General features: G+C 36.9%; 1 protein-coding gene across 1 annotated transcript in view; it reads left to right on the top strand.

Moving 5' to 3' along the window:
• Positions 1–18,893, top strand: part of LOC145668089 (uncharacterized) — a 428,593-nt gene that overhangs the window by 390,160 nt on the left and 19,540 nt on the right. The window contains exons 7-8 of the mRNA XM_081735605.1: positions 3,920–4,096; positions 13,895–14,032. Of these exons, the coding sequence (XP_081591731.1) occupies positions 3,920–4,096; positions 13,895–14,032 (315 nt within the window). The remainder of the gene's footprint in view (positions 1–3,919; positions 4,097–13,894; positions 14,033–18,893) is intronic.

The following is an 18,893-nucleotide window of genomic DNA, read 5'->3' as shown; positions in this document are numbered from 1 at the left end:
GTTCTTAGTATCGACAGACAGCATTAAGGAGTCAAGTACACTAGTCTGTAGTGATAGTCAGCATCTAGATTCTGTACCAGTCATTAAATTCTTGTATCAATACTGCGTCTCTCTGCTTCGAGCCATTAGCTTGACCGTGGTCAATAGTTCTGTAAATCTAGTGTGTTATACTTTGATTATTCACAATGATAGTTTAAAGGTAGGGAAAGCAAGCTACTCGTAGGAGGACATTAGTTCGATATCAAATTCATGTAAATCTAATTTTTCTTCCTTAAATGGAGGTGATTTGTATGCCTTAGTTTGTAGCTAAGCTTCAGTTTAAAGAAATGTTTTCAATTGTAATCAATTTTGCGTGATAATATTTCGTAAAAGGGATCAGGATAATTTGCAGCTAAATAAACAAACATATATGCCAGTTAGCTTGTTAACGTTACTTTTATTCTTTCTAATTCACTTCAGTATACTACAGATTCTCATATTACTTTTATATCTCATGTTTTTATTATGCAATATTTGTCCTTTTCCTATTATCCTACAACATGAAGCCAACTCTTAATCAATTTTTCCGAGGGTCTGATTCCACACCGTTCCTGAGGAGCTCATCCGGAGTCCGCTGTTAGTCGGTGGCGCGGAGTCTCGACCCTATTGAGTCAGTTTTCAACGCAGATGTATCGGTTTTGATGATACTTCATTTGTTCGAAAGAATACTCTTCTTTGGCGGACCCATGTAAATTTAATCGGGATCTGATGAGTCTTCAGATCAGAAAAGTGAAACTTCTCAACGGCTGACAGTATTAGTTCAGTAATTATATATTCAGGTATACTTTGATAACGCATATTCCGGCTTGAAAATAAATAAATAAAAATATAGAAATAAATAAATACAAATACATAAACAGTTATCAGTGCATGTTTCGCAGGCCGATTCATTTTATAGAAGGTTAGTGTACTACCTTTAGTTTAAATAGTTACCTAAAGGGGGAGAAATGGGAAAATAAAACAAACTGAAAATAAAATTACCGACTTCGTAAAAACACTAAAACATAGAAAACAATATCGTAATAAGTACTTTTTCAATGTAATTTAATATATTATGTATACTGACTTTACGGGCTTACCTACCAAATAATTATATTGGGGGCCGCGGTGGCTCAGTGGTAGAAAGTTCACCTCTAGTGCTTGGGGTCCCGGGTTCTATCCCAGCTCTCACCAAGTAAACTTTGTGGTAGACAAACACCGTGTGCCTGGGTTTCCTCGGGGTTCTCCCGTTTCCTCCCACTTTTTTCATTCCACCATTTCATTCACTTCTCATCATCCTTTTGCCTAGCCGGCATAATCGTGGGACGTAAAACTCAAAGATTTCATTTCATTTTTCAAATACCTGTATTAGATTGTATCTACTTATATAATATTGATTAAGTTGTAGTAGTATTATCTTAAAATAAATTTTAAGTCTGTGCCAAGCCAAATAAATTAAGGCCTCATAAAATTACCAATAAAACTGTAATTTTATATTAGACATTTATTTCTTTGGCTTGCACAGACTTCAAAATTGTTATAGATAAATCAATATTATAGAGATAGATACAAAATAATACGAGTATTTAGATAGGTAGGTGCTTTACAATAAATAATTTAAATAAGTACGTATCTTGTTAGGAGAGGCGAATTATTTTCTGCCTTTAATGCTTTCTTGTTTTCTGCTTTTTTTAGCGCTTTTTTTATACGTTAGTTAAGATTTTTAAAAAAGACGTTTGTATGTTGTGTCAGCGGCATGAAAGTTCACATATTAGTGGCGAATGGTGCATTGATTTAATGCTTTTGGCCCAAATGCATTGTTGATGTAGAATGTCCTACTTTGTGAACTCGTAAAAGAAAATCCTTCTAAATTGTGTTTCTTTGACCCTATTCAACAGGACACTGTCACCCGAATTCCATTGTAATTATATGATCAGCGTACGTTCCTTCAGCGCGAGAGAACCGGGTTCGATTCCTGGTGGGAGTTTGTGATTTGGAAGTCCGGAGCTGAAATTAGTAGTTCTGTTTTTCCCTGCAAAATTTTAAAGTAACGATATATATTAATGATATATACTGTAATGTTATACACTACATAAGGTAATGCTATAATGTAATGATACATACTACGTAAAGAAACACCGTGGAATATGAGGAAGGGAATTGTTGATTATAAATACATTTATCACATGTATGCAGTCAGCTAATGATCAATATTCTCCTTTCTCCTTTAGCCTAGCCGCCATAACTGTGGGACGTAAGACTTAAAATCTGAAAAAAATCTCTCGCAATATTCTCCTTGTTATATATATAATTATATTTACTTATACGAGAAGAAAATTAATATGCATATTAGATTGATAATTTTTTCGTTATTTGGACCACTGTAGTATAATGCATGTTAGTTTCTTTCAGTTATATTTGTAGATAGTGAGATATTGTAACTTTGATAACCAATTGCCGCATTTAAAATTTAGACAGTGCACCTGAATTTTTTCTCTAGTCATTAAGAGATGTTACTGCGTAAGGAGTTGATCAGTTGGAAGAAACACACCTGTTTAATGTCTTTCATATTTTATTTGAAAATTATGTAAGCTTTGGATATTAAGTTGTACCAAACCAACGTGAATTCTTTACAAGTAATATTCGAAGTATGTGTGTATCACTTTTAAGAGTATTGAGACACTTCAAGGAGAGTATTGTCAGAAGACAGACGATAGATAGTTAGATACAATTTGTTGCCTAACAATGTATTTTTAGCGGGACACGTTGCTTCAGTAGTAAAGCGCTTACCTCCCGCAGGGTCCCTGGTTCTATCCCCGGCCAAGTAAGTATGTGGTGAACAACATCGTGTCCGTGAGTTTTCTCGGGGTATACTCTCGTTTCTTACACATTTTCATTCCAACTATTCTTCCATCATTATTCACTTACCGCCTTAATCATCCATCTCCCTTAGCTTCAAGGGCATAATCGTTGGACGTTAAACCGAAAGATTTCATTTCATTTTAACATAACATATAAGGAGGCGCGGTGGCTCAGTGGTAGAGCGTTCACCTCCGGTGCTTGGGGTCCCTGGTTCGATCCCAGCTCACGCCGTGTGGACTTTGTGGTGGACAAACACCGTGCTTGTGGGTTTTCTCGGGGTTCTCCCGTTTCCTCCCACTCTCTTCATTCCACCATTTCATTCATTTCTCATTATTACCGTCTCCTTTAGCCTAACCGGCATAACCGTGGGACGTAAAACTTAAAGATTTCATTTCATTTTATTTTTTCATTTTAATACAGTACATAAGGGAATAATCTGTTTCAGCAGATTATACAACTATCAGTTATCATTTTCTCAAAAACTACACATCACAATTTATTCTCAAGCATGTCATTTTGTTCAGCTCGCTACGGCCTATCGATTGATGTGTCTCTTAAATTTGAACAATATTCTTGTTAAGCAAAAATTAAAATTTGAGTAAAACACAATTTTGGGCTGTATCTCATAAACCATAACGACTGCTGTCATTTTGCTAGGGTCTTAATGAAAAGCTTAATGATAATATACTTCAGTGTCGATGTCGTCCAAATAGATGGCATGAATATCCTACGTCATCAAATTTTGGGTTTACAAAGAAATGTAAAAACTACGCATGAGGATTTAGTCACCCGTATCATTTTGTTCAGCACGATGTGATCTATCGATTGGTATACACATAATATTGGCACATTGTTGCCGTTAAACGCTGTAGAATTACTTATACATATTTTTATAACACGATAGTCTGAAATACGTTTAGTATATTCTTCATGTATATTATAATCAAGTGTTGATTCAAATGAGAATAGTACCTTGGTACTTGTACGAATATTATGATGATAATTCCTAATGGGATGATGTTTACTTTTTCACTCGCAGGTGCTGAAACAGGAAATCAACCGACTGACTGATTTAGTAGCGAAGGCAGAATCGGAGCTAACGTCAAAAGATCTACCCGAAGAGGCTTCTGGAAAATTGAGGTCGGCGTCTGGTCAAGCACAGTTGCTTATGAGGCAGAAGTTACAACAATTTGAAGGATTGTGCCACAAGAATATTGTAAGTTGTAGACTGATTTTATGTATTCGGATAAACATTTAAGTGCTATTAAAAATTTATTTTCATCGTGTCTGTTCTATACAATAAATATGGATAGATTAAAATTAAATTGTATATAAGATCGGTCCACATTTATGAAAAATGGTTTGAACAAGCCCTGAACATACTGTAATCGCGACATGCGAAAGAGAAACACAGCAGACAAAAGCCTGTATGTTACAGCGTGCGCTGTCAGGGTGGCGCTCGTTGGGCGCAAAATTTCTCCGAAAATAACACCGTTCCGGGAGGAGTGCATCGCGTCTTTCAGAGAAAGGTACAGTTATATTGTAACCAAGGCATGTTCTTAGGTTATTACCAGTGTAATTGCAACAAGAGTGTGCCGCCAGAGCAAACAGATTGTTTGACAGTGGCAAAAAGAAAGCCCACTGTACGTTAGCACCACATCTCGAATACATCGATTCGTTGTGTCACTGACCTCTGACCTTGGTGGTCCACGTCTCACCCTATAGAAGAAGTTTCCATTAGATGATTTTTTGTAGTGTCGGTTATTGTTCGAAGCTTCCATATTTTAATAAGCTTCGTCAGAGTTACTCGTCCTAGAGCAATACGTGTCTCTATTACTTCCTAAGGGTCTTCTTTACAACTGATTGTTGAACCAAGATAGACGAAATCGTCCACTACCTCTAAATCGCTCAAATATCCTGCATTGATCTATCAGTTATTATGAACTCAGTCTTGCTTGAGTTAATTTCCGGCCCATAATCTCGACTCTTTTTATCATTTACTGATAGCACTTTCTTACAGCTAACTATTAGGACTGTACCATGTACCAATAGCAAATTATAGATTTCTCTTCTACAAATTGAGATGCCTTCACTCATACTATTAAGTGTCTTCATAATATTCTTGGTATTTGTCAGATAACAGATGGCAATATGTTGCAGTTCAGATTGACGCTTGGATATACCTTCAACTTCCAAGCAGATCCGTACCGTTTACTACCATCCCAGTAACGTGAAGGACCAGAAAACTAGGTTCACACATGTCGCGAAGGTTTTCCCTCCAGATTCATGGGGATGGCATGTTTTAGTTTAAAACAAGCTTATGCTGTATAGAGTTGAACCAAATGTCAGGGTAAACGCAAAACTATCAGTAGCATGTTCTCGATCGTTGTAAAGCCGGCCGTACAGTGACGAGAGCCAAATCGATGCAGACAGCCAGATCGATGCAGACGAAAAACAGGATACAGTGCATTGACCGTGTGTCTCAATCATAGCATTGGAGAGTCCTTTGTCTACCACATGCTTGAGTGAATACGCGGTACGAGGCTTGGTTGTATTGTTTATAATATTGTACCTCGGCTTGGCTGTCCTGTCCTCGGGTCAATGTGTGATCAGTCTAACGGACGATATTTGTATAGTTACTAAATGTCAAGCGTGTAAACTCAAGACAAATAGCCCAGTAAAAATAGACGTGAAGGTGGAAATTTGGAATAACAAGCTGAAAATTTCAACATCAATTCTACACGATAACTATATATGAATATACTAAAAATCCCAAGGAATCCCATTTGAGGAAACGGAGATATGACGTCATCAATATGGCTGTCAGCCAAACTCTTCTCTCAGAGCTTTGTTTCTGCGCCATTTAAGAGAGAACACATAAGAAACTGTTTTCTGCGCAAAAGTGTTTTTATTTGCTGCCGCCATTTTTAAATATGGCGCCATCAAGTTGAAACTGGAATATTTTCCATTCTGGTTTTGATATATAAGTTCAATTATCTTCGTAACCGCTACAGATACCGAAAAATAACCTGAAACAAACGTTGTTGGCTATTTCAAGAACTTTCCAATGAGGTATGTATCACTGATGTATCTTTAAAACGAACGTTGCTAATAGCTTTTATACGAAGGAAGATGTAATGCATAATTTTCCGTGACACCAATAGTAGTGATAGCATCAGATTCAATAATTTAAAGACTTCGGGGAATTTGCAGCAATATTCTGAATATGTTCTATATCCCTATACTTATGATAATGTTTTATTGTTGCAACTCTGTTACAGTAAAAATGATAGTTTAATTACAGTTGTAATACAGTAATGGAAGCTTCCATCTTCTGGTATGCATTGAATTTAAACATTTACGCACCAATAAGAAATTATACTACATTGATCGCGCAGTTTACTTTTAATTATAAATATCGATAGGTAATAAACACGTTATCAATAATCAATATACATTTTAAAAATAAAAAGTAGTAAATTCTCAGATTGTAGAAAAATTAACATCTCATTGAAGCTCTGGAGTTTTAAGGAAAGAGTTCTGTGCTTCATTCAGTTCTAAGACTGCGATAAGATAGTTCAGCAGCCTCATTTTCATTTGCTTCTTCATCATCGGAAGAAAGTAGATTACCTAAATCTTCTTCTCTGAACACATCACAATTACTGCATCCATAGCTAGTACAATACCACAAAAGTTGCTGCATATAAGCTGATGTCTCCAGCACATGCATATGAAGTTGCGATCTTCTTTCCAATTACATGATGTCAAATTCAAGAGATCATCAGGCGCTGGCTTTTGCAAAGAACGAACATTTTGAAGATAATTTCCTTCTTTCTTCCAATTCCATTCAGTTGGACCTAGTTTCATGCCTCTCCACTCTTGTATCCGCTAATAGACCGTGAATAAATGTTCCCCTGTGGTAGCAGATGTTGGAGGGAGGTGAGCAAGATTGAAATTTGTGTTAATTGGTCGACGTCCTATCATTCTCATGTACATTAAATCTCTTTTTACTTAATGTATCATTAGAATTTCTTGGGTACATTGAATATAAAAATTCCTCTCCTGCAGAAGGAATTAAATTATGACAGGCAACCGGACTGTTGGAAACCTCCACTGTTCTTTGTAATGAAGTCAATTTATTGAAAGGTTTTCTTTTCCCCAACTTTACAAATGCAAAACTTGTCAGTGATCGCATGAAGGAAATGAATATATTGGTGAACTGTCCTTAATGCTTCCTGCAGAAGTTTAGAGCTAAAAATCTTTTTCAGGATTAAATTTGATCGAGGCACAAAATAAAAAATAAATAAAAAACTTAGGTATGAGGGCAATGGGAAGTACCAGCAGATCTGTATCCTGGCCAACAATTACCGATAAGCCTCCGATTGTAATTTCTTCTGCTGTTTGTATAATTCATCAGTAGCCTGATTTAAAGCTGCACCAGCTTTGTGTAAATATTATGTTATGAGCTGATTTACAAGACCTGTCTTATTTTTTAGAATTTGTAAGAAATATTCTAGGTCCCACAACACTTTTTTTTTTTTTTTTTTTAACTGATATATCTGAACTTATTCCTTTGCCTGAACGACGAATGTGTTCCACGTAGTTTGTTGAGAACTCTACATACCCATGAAATACCATTACTGAATTACTGCCGTATTTTTCAATAACGAAGAGAACAAAATCTTTACAAATGTTATCAAAGGTAGCTGTTCCTGCTCAAGATAATTGTGAAACAGGTATCCACCATCGATTATGTAGATTGGATGTGATGGAACTTAATGTCATGTAAAATTTCTAGTTCTTTTATCAGCTGATTTATTTCCTTTCCTCAATATATGTTTATCAAATAAAGCAGGTAAGATAATTTGCAAGTTCCTCATTGATTCTGTCAATGCAAATCATGCGATGGAATAGCTGGTTTGAGTTAACTGTTTCTGGTCTTTCTCGAATAAATAAACCATTCTTTGCACTAGCAAGTGACACAATTTCATTTTTTCGCGATAAACATATGTCACTGTGAGGTTTTCTCTCTTTAAAGCGACAGATCTTTTGTCTTCTTCTAATTCATTGTCACAATTTACTTTTGCACTTGCTATGACACCAGTAGTGAGAAATACAAGGAGCATGGTATTCCTCTGGAAAGGGTTGTGTAATCAAAGCCAATCAACAAACGCCTCAATATTTTTCATATCTATATTTTGGACTTCTGACCAAAACAAAGAAATTGCTGCAAACTTCTCCATTGCGTGTATAATGTTGGCAGTCAATGGGGTTGAAATTCCTTTTTCATGGATGAGTCCACCACTAGTCTTGATATCTCTCATGTCACTCCAAAACTTCTTACTACCACCTATGCTGAAATGTCCTTATTTGGTGAATTTCTCGAATCCTTCAGAACGAACTTCAACTGTTTCATTTGCTATAGATAAAACGCTACATATTTCTCATACTTAATATGTCCAGGAGCATGCAAATATGGAAGCATTTGCTAGACACTATATAAATGTAGATCCCAGCCACCCGCTCGGCTCTTATAGAAAGATGAATTATATCTACTAACTTGAAATATTGAGTGAAAAGTTTCCCTGTGTGGCTGGCTTTACTTGCTTCATCCAATTTTGAATATACTGTAGATAAGAACTCTATAAGAACTGTAGATTTTACGGCAATTCGAAAAACGTGATAATGGAAGAACTAATTTAATGAGAATGTGCGAGGAAACCGGAGTACCTAAGAAAACCCACGGACACGTTGTTGTCCACCACATAATTACTTGGGCGGAAGACGCACCGAAGGTAAGCACTCTACCACTGAGCTATCATGTTCCCTCCGCACAGGAGTTCGAGTATCTGATTCATTACTCACTAAAGATGATTTATGCCTCATAGTACAACATAAAACTGAAGTCATTGAATTAATTTTTATAGCCGTCTGGTTAAAAAGATCACGAGATGATCTGTTTTCATATGAGAAACTGTATTATTAGCATACACTGAACACTAGAGGTCCTTGAGTCCACTTCCATCCATTATCGTTTCTATATGTCCTAGATTAATATCGCTTTATTTATTTCAAGTCAGTGTAATATAATACAGTATCTTCATTCGTGCGCGCATGTTAAATTATACGTAGCTACCGGAAGGCGGAGGCTTTGATTATTCTGTTCAAAGTAATGTATCTCAAACTGTAACCAGAGAATCCTGTAACGAAAGATATTATAGAATGTATTAAGAATATTAATGCAATTTCCTCTAAATTTTTAAATTATTAAATCTGATGCTGTCACTATTATTGGTGTCACGGAAAACTATGCAAGGCATCTTCAGTTACATAAAATGTATTAACCACGCTAGTTTTAAAGGTACGTTAATGATATATATCTCATTAGAAAACACTTAAAGTACCCTATAATGTTTGTTTCAGGTTGTTTTTCGGTATTTATAGCGATTACGAAGATAATTGAACTTAAATATCAAAACCAGAATGGAGAATATTCCAGTTTCAACTTCATGGCGCCGTATTTAAATATGGCGGCAGCAAATAAAAACACTTTGCCTAGAAAACAGTTTCTTATGTGTTCTCTCTTAAATGGCGTAGAAATAAAGCTCTGATCTTAAAATGATCTATAATTATTGTAGTTTGAAATATGAGAGAAGAGTTTGGCTGGCAGCCATATTGGTGACGTCATATCTCCGTTTCCTCAAATGGGATTTCTTGGGACTTTTTTTAGTATGTTCATATACAGATATAGTGGAATTGATGCTGAAAATTTCAGTCTAAATTTCCACCTTTAGCCCAATTTGGAGCTAATTTTACTGCAGCGTCCAGCTCTATACATGACCCACAAAGTACGTGAAACCAGCTTACAAACTATAGCGTATTTACACATTTCTGTGAAATCTCTGGATGCTGCAGCTATGAACTTCGTGCATTTCGGAGTATGAAGAAACCAATCATAAAACGTTGTCGACGCCCATTACCTGGTTTGTGGAAAGTGATCAAGAAGTCTGTTGGACAAGTGGGACGATCTTGAGTAAACTGCTCTCAGCTAAAGCTGCCTCCAGTGTCAAGCTATTGGGTGCATTCAAGGTCATAATATAGAACACAATTACTGCTGGAAGCACGGCTTCACGCTCTAGTACAGGCTCCGGATTTTGTTCCCATAAATGTGGCCCGACATTATGTAAAGGTTGAGTCGTAAGTCTTACAATATTCTGGTATAGAACACACCCGTATTTATTACAGCACAATGAAAGCAGGTTCAAAATATAGCCTCTCATATTGGACTGACTGCAGCCACCTTTCTGCCAATTCCTCGATTCCATGTCGATACTACGTCTTGCTCTTGGAGGCAAAGAATTCAGTCATTGCTGTTTCCATCTGTTGGTTGGTGAAGCATCGTATTTCAGGTAGTGCGCCATAGGGATCAGAACAGGAAATAATCCGAAGGGATAAGGTCAGGACTGTATGCTAGGTCTGGCATCAGGTGGATGCTATCAAGTTCCAGCATTTTTGTTGCGTTTTTCGAACCGAGTGTGGTTTTTCGTTATCCTGTCTCAGCAGGAGGTATTTTCGGTTTACCAATATAGGATATTTTTGATAGCGCAGCAAAGTGTTCGAAATAAAGGTCGATATTGATGGTACGACCGTTATGAGCTAACTTGAAGTGAATTACCCTTCATATTTCTACCACTGACAGAGCAGGACTTCGTGCTCGATACGACCTTGTTTGACGACCGGTTTTGGAAATTGAGCCTTGCTTAACCATTTTTTAAAATCCGAATTTCGAAAAAAAAAAAAAAAAAAAAAAATACTGTTCATCACATGTTACATTTCGATTCAGGAAGCGCACATCACGCAAATTTTGTAACAGTTATCGGTACACATCGACTCTCCTCTCGGCCTGAGCTGAGATGGCACAAAACACGAACTTCTGATGTTTTCCCAAGGTCTTGAAGGTGACGCACCACAATGAACTGGCATATGCCGAGTTGGTAGTTGGTTTGACAATCCTCGTGTGGTGGTGGGTGAATTTTTCTTATTGGCGTGTCGTATAACTTTTAATATATTATCCTGAGACGGGCAAAATTTGGCTGATCTTCGACATTTGTACAACCTGCACTAAATCTCTGGAACCAACGACTGCTGTACTGTAGTTTACTGCACCTTTTCCTTTTGTATGGCAGAGGTTTTAGGTTGCTGCTGCAGCATTGTACTAGAGTTCGAAAACATACAATATTTGTAATAGTTCACGTACTAGACGTTCTTGAGTACTCATCGTCACTGGTACTAAAAAAGTGACTGCTAATACTAACGGAGTAGCAGCCTCCGTGTTAAATAGTCCACTTGCCGCACTATCTCTTGAGCCAGTTTCTTCTTGTACTTACTGTCAGTCATAGCGTAATCAGTGTCTGCTGTTTGGGTGGTGGAAATATTGGATATGATTCGTCGTTGTAATTTGGCTTTAAATCACAATAGAATAATTGTAACCTGGCCTTTTCCAGGATTTAAAATGCATGTATTTTCACAGTAGCTTCTAAAACAAAACAATATGAACTGTATAGAATGATATTGGGTCAAATACGGGGTGTCTCACTTAAAACCGGTGCGCCTTACTTCCATTATGGTGTTCATAAATAAATGCGTGTTGGCTTCATTCGTTATCAGATTAATACAATTGGCTACACTGAAATATAGTTGAGTTGAGTTCGACAGTTTAAAAGTAACGTCGTGAAAGTATTGTGGACGAATGGTGCAGTTGGCAATTAAACGCCGAATTGATATTGTGAATTTTTACATGAAGACAGGGTTCATTAAAAAGATTTAAAAAAAAAAAAAAAAAAAAAAACACCGTTTGTGGTGAAATATCTTGGTATCAAAACTCTCCCAATCAGTACAATTCAAGATGTGTATAAGAAATAGAGGACTATAGAATTGCAACTTGTTTCTCAGAATATGTTGTTACGAGCATAGAGATGCTTGGATGTTAGTGGATGGCACTTACAGCACGTGTTATAAACCGGAAAGTTTTACCTAAGAAGTTTACATAAGATGTAATAATATAGTAACACATGCTTTGTAAGTCTGTAACTACATATTTACATATGAAGTAATGTAAAATGTCTTTTGCGTGAAAGGCAGATAGATAGTGAGTCGTACCGTTTTTATGTGGGACACTGTATAATTTAAATTGAAAAAGTATGAAATGACAATAAAATTAAGTAAAACAGCTAGTGGAAAAACATCTTAAAGATATAATGAAAGTGTTTGACCTAATGATTCCTATAAGAGAGCCGTAAAGTCATTCCTGTTATGTCAGGGAAATTGTATTCGGCTTTATAATTCAGTAGTTCATTTGGTTCTTTAGTAATAGATTCTTGTTAGATATAGTTTCTGTGTGACACAAAATGATCCCACTTTATATAAAGGGATCAAGAAAGTTCTGTCGCTTTTTCACCCCCCCCCCCCATCTTCGAACATCGATATATCACCTAAGACGTACCTGGAAGGTCAAAAATAGTCCCCATCAGCATCGACAACCTTCTGCCAACGTTCTGGAAGGCCATGGATTCTATTGCAGTAGAATTTAGTGAGCCATGAAGCGAAGACGGTATCAAGTGCATTTTGCATCTCTACTAGGGATTTGATCTGGTGTCATGTAAGGTGATTCTCCAAGGAATGAAACAGGTGATAATCGGACGGTGCAGTGTCTGGGGAGTAGGGCGGATTCACTAGTGTTTCCCATCCAAGGCGTAGAATGGTGTCCCGGGTCATCCTAGCCACGTGGGGCTTAGCGCTGTCGTGTAACGGGAGGACCCCTTTGCGATTCAGAAGTGCCGGCTCCAGAGTTTTGACCACTGGTCAACTGCTGACAGTACATAGTTGGATTGATGCTCTGACCAGCTGGTAGCAGTTCCCGATGCACGATGCGACGAGCAGTTCACCAGACAGACAGGAGGATCTTCTTCTGGTGCAGTGTTGGTTTCGGCTGTTTTGGAACCGGTTCATGGAATGCTAACCAGTGGTGACGGCGCCGTGGAGCTTCGTACAGGACCCACTTTTCATCACGTCAGCACCCTGCGCAGAAATGGCTCCTTTCTCAGACGAGACAGCAAAGAAACACAGGTATCTGCATGCGTCGTCTTCTGGCCCTGAGTCAAATCATGTGGGACCCATCGATCCAACTTGAAGTGCTTAGAGGTGCTGCCGAATGGTTTCTGCACTCACACTGAATTGTAGTCCTAGTTTCTCACATTTCTGGCCACTGTTCGCATAAATTGCTACCTCAAGAACTTCATTTTGTACATGTGTTGGTGTTCTGGTACGTGGTGCGTCTTCGAGTGTTTCTTCACTGCCCTTAAACTTATTAAACCATCGCTGCACTGTCCATGTAGTCACGTCATCCTCGTCAAAGGCCTGGCACATCTTGCACCCCTGCAGCGGCATTTGATCCCTATTTGAACACGTACGGCAAAACGCGCCCTTATGATACTGGTGTAACTGAACTGTCACACCCACACCAACAACTGACCGTCTTATCTCCATTCGCATTCAACTCACAGTATGAGCGCCAATGGAACACAAACCTCCACAAAAAGTTACAGAACCTTTTTGGTTACCTTTATATTTCAGAAAATTTTCTTGTTCTTTATGTCAAAGCATATTACAACCAATTTTCTGACTTCTGTCCATGCACAACACGTACATAATGATAGAGCTTCTGGCCAACGGGAGAGACGTGGTCCAATCCTTGGCAGGATTCTTTTGTTTCAGATTCTGCATTGAACTATAGAATTAATGTAACCTTGGCGCTGGGAAGGAACGACGAAAATGTTCACTTAAATCTGAGTTATTATAAAGAAATATTTTTCACATATGTTTATTATTTAAATTTGATTTAAATCTATACGATTTTCGTAATTCTTGGAACCTTATTTTGCGGTAGCTGCAACAGATTGTAGTATTTTTTAAGTTTGGATTTTGTGAAAGATTCATATATATTTTTAAATTACAGTCTCAGAGCCCTGATGAGCCTTTCCCAACTACATCGGAGGATTTAGCTGGTTTCTGGGACATGGTTAAACTTCAAATAGAACATGTGGATAGGCTGTTTGAAGAAATCAACAGGCTTAGAAATTCGAATTGGATAGAGGTGAGTTTTACAATAAGCTCGTAAACATTAAGCAGTTGTTCATTGTAAAGCTGTATAATTTGGTGTAGTCTTTCCCTAAAATGTCAGAACAGTTTAGCACTAATATCTATGTGAATAGATATATGTGTTTGAGAACAAATATCAGTGACGGTTTAGTTAGAAAAAAGTTGTATGGTTGAATGTAGTAGTTTTATCAAGGGAGAGAGCAACCTGATTATTCTAAGCATTTTAGTTAAGAGGAAGCAGGTGAGGAAGAGAATCTAAAGAGCTTCGATTTATTATGGCTGTAAGTACTTTTCATTATATAATACACAGGGTCTGTTATCAAAACGTTCTTAAACATGGGGCAGATTCTGCTTCGTTTTCGAAAGACGAGGCGTCCAAGTGTGAAGTCAACGGCACACGATAGGAAACAACGGTTCATAGATCACAACTCTTGCATGAAAGTATTATTGTGTCGTTAGAAATAAATGCACGTGAGAATAACATACGTATGAAGCCACAAAGTAAATTAATGTTAAAAGCCACAAAGTTGTGTATTGGGTAACAGTGTTGCCCACTTCGTGTGGACGTCTAGTGCTGTTTGAAAACGTAACACTTTTTACCAGGTTGGCAACACTGAGAACCTTTTAACCTCAAATGTTGATTAGTTTCATTATTATATTAGTGTAAATATATTTGCACTGGCATAATTCCATTTGATTTAATTATTCCTGTAATATTAAAATTTCCATTCACTTTCGAGCCATTGGAGGGACTCGATATTTGAACACCCTGTATCTTGGAAACGAAGCGGCATCGGACACATGTTTATAGGAACATTTTTAATTTTTTGGGTGTCAGCAATCACCTCGTCACTTTTGGCCATGCACTTATGTTTCTTCCTATACAATATCGAGTTTTATAATTTTTATTTTCTTTTCATAAATTCAGTTTTACATTTTCAGTGATTAAATTTAATTGTTGCATTTAAATCTATAGTATATGCAAAACAGCAATTGACTGCACAGTTAATTATAAAAGAAAACCTCTTCTAATAATTTGCCAGAGGTAATGTACCTAATATGAAAGCTACATTGTATCGCCGAACTGCTACACTGATATATTCTATAGGAAAAGCAGTAGTCCGATTATCACGAATAATCTATGCAATACGGTGGCCTACATCGTTGATAAAATTGAGACCTTCAGGCCCCAAGTGCCGCTCGATTCAATGGCTGTGGAAACATGTATCTATTGAGTAGATTTTTATATTTACTTCTTTTCTCGCATTCTCTGCGGGCTACAATAGCCCCTTCTTGTGATGAAGAAACAATAATGCCTGATGACGCGGAAGTGTTAGAGCAAGTGGAATCGTAGAAGAATCTTCCCTGTCTTCCTTAAATTGCCCAATAATTTAATGTACACGATAGACACGTTAATGCAGCTGTACCGATTTGAGCTTCGTGGTCAAATTAAAGTTGTAATTTATTTTTAATGGCATAATATTTTAATGTAAACGGTAGATACCCTAATGGAGCTGTAACAATAGAAGCTTCGTGGGCATATTAGAGTTGTTATTTACTTATTTACTTATTTTTAAGGGCATAATTGCGCAAATAAAGGACAGATACGTTAATGCAGCTGTACTGATAGGAGCTTCGTTAGGATATTAAAGTTATAATTTAATTATTTATTTATTTTAATGGCGTAATAGTTTAATGAAAATGGTAGATACCCTACGGCAGCTGTACTGATTGGGAGCTTCCTGGGCATATATTAAAGTTGTAATTTATTTATTTATTTATTTTTAATTGCATAATAGTTCAACATAAAAGGTAGATATGTTAATGCACCTGTATCGATGAACGCGTGAAGCTGTATCGATGAAGTTATAATTTATTATATTAATGACCGAAAATTCCATAAGGAAATCGATTAGTAATATAATTAGAACTTAAATATACCCATGAAGTTTCCATCGATGCAGCTACATTAACGTATTTAACGTTTACATTGAAATATTGTGCTCTTGAAAAATAAACATCATAGCCTTGTGATATATATAATGAAGAGTTTTTATGGGCCTTGTTAAATCAAAGCTCTGTAATGATGTTTCTAATAACTGCTCAGAAAGCCAATATAAGAATTTCTTCTTGAAAATAATCTTGAACCGTCAATGATCGTCATGAAGTCGAAATCTAGTGTAGTTTTCTGTTAGGTGTTCCTATGTATGTGTGACACCGTATTTTTATATGCTTGTTGGAAGCTTGTATCAAAGTTCATTGTTCAGTTTATATTATTGCTTACTTTTTATTAGATAGCTTTAAAAAATGCTTGACACTTTTTAAAGTTTCGAATAAAAACAAAGAATAACTTAGAAATAAAACTCAAGAACGACCATAGTATATGATTGCTTTGCTTACAGAAGATAATCTTTTCGATCAAGAATGCGAAAGGATTCTTTAGAACATTTTTAACAAGTTTGACAATCGATACATTTCTATAGTATGTTACGTGAGGCTACAAATCTTTAACTCGATAGGTGATTTTTAATGTCAATCAAAATAATGAGAACCAAATTGATTATTATCTAAAAATGGACGTTGCTACCTAAAAGCAACTTTAAAAAATACGGTAAAAAATAAAAATTGGAAGTGGAAATTCAGTGTTTCGCGTGCGACTTCGTTTGAAATATTTTTCTAATGGACAGTTTTTTAATTCGTAGAGTTTCTGTGAGAAGTATATAGTCTGTGAGAATTTTTAGAAAGCCTTTAAGTACCTTGCGTAAAGTTTAAAAAAAATGCTAGGTCGCTAAGTCTTGAACTAGGTGCATTAATAAAGAGTGACTGTGTTAGTAAAAAGGAGAAGCAGAACACTTAAAGGAACGCTGTAAAAAACAAATAGACATTTGTGATAATTAATGCGAGACACTCAGTTGGCAAGGGCTATTGACTAATGTTGAGATCGGAAATCAATAAGTACAATTCCTCATACTAGCTATTAGGCAAGTTGTCTACCCTGTCCGTGTTCTTCCCTCAGGAAGCGCCTATCCGTAGTCTTCTGCTGCTATTTTCTCTAATATATATATATATATAATATACGACAGCTGTCCAGAAAGTAACAGACGTTTTGAAATAAAAAAAAAGGTAACAGAATGAACAAACCAAATTGTATTATATTATATACATTTGAAAGGTACACTCTTAAGCTATTATTTCACATACGTGGCACAAGTTTTTCAATACTGTCGCGGTAGAAATCTGCCGCTTGGGAGTTCAACCACTGGCATACACCGCCATGCAATTTTCTTGTGAAATTTGGGGAAATGTTCAGCAGGTTCCGTAATCGTGAAACGACAATTGGGACTAAGTTTGTTGCCGATTTGCCTTACTAGTTCATCAGACACAAGGCTAGGAATACTACTGCGGTCCTCATCGTGAATATTGGAATGACCATTTTTAAAATTCGTGCACCATTGCCTTACTCAGCCTTCACTCATTATTCCATGTCCGTACACTTCTTATAGTTAGCGATCGATTTCAATTGGCTTGTGCGTTTTAGGCCAACAAAAACCTAATCACAAAACGCACCTTACAAGAGGCTGGATTTTCTATTGCAGCATACATTGTAACACGTCACAGAAAGCACAGTAAGAGCATCAGTCCTCACGCTACCACAACCGGATGCGTACTGAGTGGCAACTTTCTGACACCAAGACGGCGAATCTAGCCCCGCCCACTGCCGCGATAGGCCAAAACGTCTGGTACTTCCTGGACAGCCCCCGTATATGGCTCGCCAAAGACTATTTTTCTACATAAATAACTTTCCATAGAATCAAGTAAGCATGAGAATACATTTCAAATAGAATCATACACCCTGTTCCAAAAAGAATATACGTATTACTAAGAATTATTTTGTCCAAACTATGGATCGCTGCGCCTCGGCTCGGCTATTGGAGAAACGAATACATAGTCTAGTTTATATTAATAGCCGCTAGATGTCAGTTGTCTTCTGTTTTGCTTGGTAACCGTCATATGTTTAAAATGGCTACTCCGCAGCAGAAATCATTTAGTGTTCTCGAGTTTGCGAAGTGCAATTCCGTGATTACAGTGCAAAGATCCTCCGAATGGGTGGAACATTCGCAGATGGTATCGACAGTGTAATCGTGTTTTTTTGCCGTTGTTAAAATCCTATAAACCTAAGCATTCATTTGCATTCATCCCAGCTGTACTACGGCAAATCACAATTACATTCGCACTTATATCTTATTGAAACCGAAGCTGGGCACATAGGTCAATAAAACATAAGTACCATAAAATAGAAATATGTGTAAATGATTAATTTCAGCACAAATATTAACGAATAAAAAATATTATCCTACGATACAAATCACAAAACTTAGTTAAACTGTGCAAGAAATATAATGTTGCTGAATATGAATTACACAAATTAAAAGAACATTAAAAGATTACAAGCGGTCAAGTAGCTTTTGTTCGATATTTTTTGATTGTTTCAACCTTTTATTTCATTTCTGTTTGCTTTCTTTCAATTAAAAAGTGGCTAGGTGGCTCGAATAATTAATGTTTCACTTACTCACGATAAATTTTCGACCGGTCAGCTGATACCACTCGGGTCCTGGAGTTGAATCTACTGGACAACAGATCCACAAAAGGTTTTTGTACTGGAGCCGGAACAAGCTTGGGGGTGCGTCAGTTAAGCCCAAGAGGTCCGCCTTAATCTTCTCCTTAGCGATGCTCAATAATTATCCACACTGGCGTAATTCTTTTATGATTTTGACGACCTGGTGCTCACTTGTTTAACAAAACTAAGAACTTCACTTCACTAGTAATAAGATGTTCAACTATAGCTCACCGTTATT

Source organism: Thermobia domestica, chromosome 13, assembly GCF_964235325.1.
Source record: "Thermobia domestica chromosome 13, izTheDome1.hap1.1, whole genome shotgun sequence".
Taxonomy (NCBI): Eukaryota; Metazoa; Arthropoda; class Insecta; order Zygentoma; family Lepismatidae; genus Thermobia; species Thermobia domestica.
This window is presented reverse-complemented; position numbering and strand designations above follow the sequence as displayed.